At 55.6% G+C, this 5,187-nt stretch overlaps 1 protein-coding gene across 1 annotated transcript; it reads right to left on the reverse strand.

Annotated features, from left to right (window-relative positions):
- Positions 1-299: 299 nt before the first annotated feature.
- On the reverse strand, positions 300-4,141 carry LOC131294587 (mucin-17). The gene is made up of 4 exons (XM_058322633.1): positions 1,444-4,141; positions 1,174-1,370; positions 708-1,107; positions 300-619 (listed from the first exon to the last, which is right to left on the reverse strand). Exons 1-4 carry the CDS (start codon positions 4,139-4,141, stop codon positions 300-302), a joined length of 3,615 nt encoding a protein of 1,204 aa, XP_058178616.1.
- Positions 4,142-5,187: the final 1,046 nt, after the last annotated feature.

The following is a 5,187-nucleotide window of genomic DNA, read 5'->3' on the forward strand; positions in this document are numbered from 1 at the left end:
TAACCAAGTTCGGTGACATCGATGCAGATGATGATGCGATGTGATGATTGAAAGAATGGAATGGAAAATGATCATTTGTCTAAAAAAGGGTAGCAGATAGAGCTCGAGAGACAACACACAAAACGGGTGAAGAAAGAGAGCGTAAATATGTACAAACTTTAATGTAAGCATCGTTATAAGACAAGTGTAGCGAGTTATGCTTAGATCACGCACTCGCAAGAAGGCTCGTTTTCGCCAGGAAAACGATTAGGAGGAGAAGGACCCCTCCTCTCTCCCTTTTTTCATCCGGCGGGAAAATTCTAGATTTCGCACTCGAACTCTGATATCCGCCGGTTGAAGTAGACCATGCCCTGTTCTAGGTCCTCGCTGAACCCACTGACATCGAGGTACTCGGACGTGTTCGAGGTGTCGTTATCCTCCAGCTGCCACTGGCAGAGTGTCCGCGCCAGGCAGGTGCGGGCCTCGCTGAAGGTGGGCCGCTGGCGGGGATCCTTGCGCCAGGTGCGCTGCATCAGCTCGTACAACTCCGGCCGACAGTCGGCGGGCACCTCGGGCCGGGCACCGTTCGGCACACTCCGGACGACTTCCCGCCCGGACAGGTTCGGGTAGGGAGTGCAACCTGTGGCGAAGGAAAAGAAAAAGCAACCGTTTAGATATCTTGCAGGTGAAGTTTTGTCGAGATCTTCCACTGTTTAACTGTAGCTTACCCAAAGTGGCGATCTCCCACAGTACAATCCCGAACGCCCAAACGTCGGTTTCGCGAGAGAATATGTGGTAGGACAGGGCCTCCGGTGCCATCCAGCGGATCGGTAACGCGGGCCGACTCTTCGTATCGTGCCCGTGACTACTGTGACCTCCGCCATCGCCATGGCGCCCGTGAGTCCCACTCGCGTCATGGCCGTGGTGCCTTCCGATGCCGAACGATCGGGCGCTCAGATCGAACTTGAACCGCGACTCGCTGTGCGCGTGTGGGGCCCTCGGGAGCCGAATTTGGGCGTGCGTCGACTTTACCTTCTCCAGGTCGATCGACATGCCAAAGTCACAGATCTTACAGATCCCGTTGTGATCCAGCAGCACGTTCCGAGCGGCGAGATCCCTGTGTACGATCTGCAACGAAAGGCGGAGGGTAATTAAAACTATACAAGAGATCTTGTTGGATTTTAGATATGTTACCTTCTTCTCCGAAATGTACTCCATCCCTCGGGCGATGTCGTGCGCGAAACCGGCCAACCGTCGCGGTGAAAGAGGCATAATCGGTGGCCTGTTGTTATGCACCGAGGGCGCCAACCCGTTGACGGCTCCCCGGGCGGCTCTCAGAAGTGATAGAAGACGTCCACGCATGGCGTATTCCATGATGAGTAGTTGTGGATCTTAAAACAGATACAAGAGGTCAAGAGTTAGTACCTAGAACTCCCCCCCGAGTTGTCTATTTTGTACCCTTACCCTGTTCCAAGCAGGCACCAAGAAGCGTCACCACATTCGGATGCGACCCTAACTTTCGCATAATCTCCGCCTCCGCCTTAAGATCTCCGTGCCCGTTATCACTCCGTTCCGTCTTCACGGCAACGATACGCGTCGTGCCGAGGTGCCCGGCAAGATCATCAGCCTCCGCCTTCCAGACCTGCCCGAAGTTGCCCTCCCCAAGGAGACTCTTGAACCGCAAGTTACCCCGGTTGAAGTCGTGCTCGGTCATGATCGACTCGTCCGTCGCGCTCGAGGTGTCCGACTGCTCGAGGCGCACCACCGGACTGATCGGTGGCTGTCCGTCCGGGATGTAGCGCTCCAGGTCGTGCGACACCTTGTTCTCCCGGTTGAACACGGTCGCCTTGATCACGTACAGCACGATGATGACGATCGGGAGCATGCCCAGCCCGGCCAGCACAAACGTGGCCGTGTTCATCTTGCGCATTTCGATCACGACGTCGCTGTTGTGGTGCAGTAGGACACCGTCGAACGACACGGCCGGCTTCTTCGTGCCGGAGCTATGATCCGCCGGAGGCGGAGAGGTGAAGGCAAGCGAGAGGTCCAGGTTGGAGAGGGCACGCGTTGGCAGACCGGGTCCGGTGAGCTTTGGGAAGATGTGCGACAGGATCGGGTTGAAGCCCGCATCCACACCGGTACTGTTGACTTCCGGAGGACTTGGACGGAGCCCGGTGAAGACCGAAACCGTCCCCCGTTCTGGTGGAGCCACGGTGGATGTCGTTGTCGTGGTTGTTGTTGTGGTGGTGGTGGTTGTAGTGACAGGTCTAGAAGATGGTGTCGACTTCGGTGGTGAAGCCATGGTGGGAAGAGCAGATGGACGCTGGAAGTTCCTCATGGTGGTCGATCTCGCTGGAACCGACGATGGCGTCGCTGAAGGAACCACGGAACTCACTGGAGTATCAGTGGTGGTCCTCACCGGAATCGTTGGAGTTGTCGTGGAGGTACTCTCCGTCGTCGTTGGATTAGAAGTTAGTATCAATACCGTCGTTGGAGTATCAATATCCTCTTCCTGGACCGATGGACGCTCGGTGGTTGTGGTCGTGGTGGTGCTGGTCGTCGTTGTGCGTGGCGTCGTTGTCGAGCGGGTTGTTGTCGATCGGCTCACGGGCACATATACCCTTGTGTTTAACCTCGACCGCGCCGGTGCGGGTGCCATGGTACTCGTTAAAGCTCTCCTTGTCGTCGTCGTCGTCGTAGCTTTCGTTGTCGTAGTCGTCATCTCCGTGGTGGTCGGTGTGGAAAGATTTCGGAAGATCTGGTTGATATCTGGCAGGGACACCAAATTCCGTGGCGTTTCGTAGTCCTCCTCTTCCTCCTCCTGTTCGATAGCCTGCGGGGGAGCGGATGTCGTTGGAAGGGGTTCCTCGGTGGCCTCCTGTAGATTGACAATCTGTGCATGCGTTTCAAAGGTGTGGAGAGGGTGATAGAACTCCTCGGGAGTGGCCACATCGGGGTAGTTGATGATCAGCTTCGCTATGCCAGAATTGTACAGCCCCGGTGGGGAAGAGTATTCCTGCTCTACCTCGGGTTTATGATTGCTCGGAAGCTCGGAACTTGTGGTGGAACTTGCCGTATTCGCTTGTTCTAAGCTGGAACTTGGTTCCTTAACACCTGTGGTACTGACCGTAGTCGTAGCACCAGCTTCTTCAGTCTTTTTGGCGGACGTATAGTTGGCGCTTCGGGAAAACACCTGCTTCTCATCTTCTCCATCCCCATCGGAGAGGTTACTGAGGGCAATCATGGAGTTGGTTAGGGTATCGGAGTGTACCATGCCGGCCCCCGGTGGACTGTAAGTGCTGGTAGTCGTCGTGGTTGTGGTCGAAGTTGACGTGGTCGTGCCACTACCTCGCCGAAGGTAGTTGTTCAGCGCAACGCCATTCCTCGACGGGTATCGGTTAGACCAGAACTTGCTCTTCTCCGTCGACGGTTTCGCCACCGGTAGTTCACCCATCTCCAGCAGGCTCGGATCCTCCTTCAGCTTGTTCAGATGCGTCCGGCGTGAGTTGATGACCTGATTGCGTGCATCCAGCCCCTTATGGTGTGCGGGAAGTAGCTTCTGGCCAAAGAACTGGTACGGGATGAGATCACTCTCCTCCACGGAGCGCTCGGTCGACAGTGGGACGAAGGTTTTCCGCTCCCGCAATCGTTTTCCGCGCGACTCCGCGTAATGTCCCCGTGTCTGGTAGGGCACCGGACTCGTCGCGACAGTTGCTTTCGCCGAGGTAAGCTTGGTGATCTCAAGTGATTTGTTACCGGACAGTGGACCAGCTCCGATGAAATTGTTCGTCTCTTTGGCTAGCTTAATGCTGGCGCCGGTCTGCTGGATCGCGATCTTTCCCGTGCGTGGATTCACCACGTACATACCGTGGATGGACTCGTCCGTGTCGAGAAACTCGTCGGCGACGCCACCCGACACCTGCCGGCCGGAACCCGGCGACATGCCCTGGACCGGAGCTATCAGGTTCGATTCCGGGGTGCTGCTGTCCTCGACGAGATTGCCCGCCACACTCGCCGCATGCTGCCGCTGTAGGGAAGCCTTCAGAGCGGACGCAGGCGTGTGGTACTCCTTCCGCCAGCGATCCCGAGAAAGGGCGGTCCGGCGTGCCTGCAGCACCGACATCAGCTTGTTGTCCCGATTAGTCATCCTTCGCTTGGTCATCGTCGCCGGAGTCGTGGTGCCGGTTTGCGTCCCTGTAACCAAAAAGAAAGGGCGGGAGAGAGAGAGAGAATGGTGAAAAAATAGTCCACGAATGGTAAAATAAGACATTAGGTACCAACGGGAGTTGGAGGCTTGCGATCAATCGCGGAAAAAAGTCAATCGACCCGAGGGAGCCTCAATCAACCGTCACACGTCCAACATTCGACAGCTTAACAAATCCCGACAGTCCGTCCCCGGCCCCCCCGGTCTTGGACCAGTCCGGGCCATTTGCATTTGCCACCCGCCGTGACGGGGTTCATTTTTCATCCACCGTCCGACGATCGTATGATCGATTGATCGATCGCTGTTCGGCGCTTCGATCAAGCTGGTTCGCCGCGGTCGATTAAAGCGATTCGAATCGATCATCGAGACCCCTGGAGGGGCTGCCGCTGTTGACGACGTTGCGGCTCGTCAGCTGACGGCAGTTGATTAGGTAACTTCCTCACCCGGTCGGTCGGGCAGGCCAAGAAATTGTCACTCAAACCGACCGCGTGGAGCAGATCGAACCGAAGCACTGCAAAAGCCATCGTACCGATGACCCCTTCCAGAAACGCTTGGCCAGGCATCGACTGACCATCGGGAGTTGGAGGTAATTTGCAAGAGCAGGTCAAAATAAGGCAGTAAAATGATTGGCAAATGTTCGAGTGCTCGGTATTCGGTACGTGCTGGTTGGACGGAGACGATCCGTCAACATCGTCAGCGCAGGTGCTAATCGAGAGATGATTGCGACATGAAGGCCACAGCTAAGGAGGACATCGTACGCGCCGCCGATTGCGGAAGGTGACCAATTAACCCCGAAACCCTTGGCGCTGATTTATTGACCCAAGATCGAACTGGGCAATTGAACAGGCGAAGGCAAGTATGGTTAAGTTGGCTATGGAGTTCAAGATAATCGATTCGCCATAAACATGGTCTTGCAACAAATTGACTTATGTTATAATAATAACTTTATTCTACCGGGTTTATCTATTGATTGCTGAGTTTAGGATAACTTGAAACGACAGACA

The sequence above is a fragment of the Anopheles ziemanni genome, chromosome 2 (genome assembly GCF_943734765.1).
Source record: "Anopheles ziemanni chromosome 2, idAnoZiCoDA_A2_x.2, whole genome shotgun sequence".
Lineage (NCBI taxonomy): Eukaryota > Metazoa > Arthropoda > Insecta > Diptera > Culicidae > Anopheles > Anopheles ziemanni.

What these genes read in the sequence shown, in the direction of transcription:
- LOC131294587 (XM_058322633.1), bottom strand. Translation starts at nt 4,141, where the DNA reads ATGACCAAGCGAAGGATGACTAATCGGGACAACAAGCTGATGTCGGTG. An exon ending in AGTACATTTCGGAGAAGAAG is followed by an intron (nt 1,108 to 1,173) that starts GTAACATATCTA and finishes CTTTCGTTGCAG; the next exon opens with ATCGTACACAGGGATCTCGC. An exon ending in GTGGGAGATCGCCACTTTGG is followed by an intron (nt 620 to 707) that starts GTAAGCTACAGT and finishes CCTTCGCCACAG; the next exon opens with GTTGCACTCCCTACCCGAAC.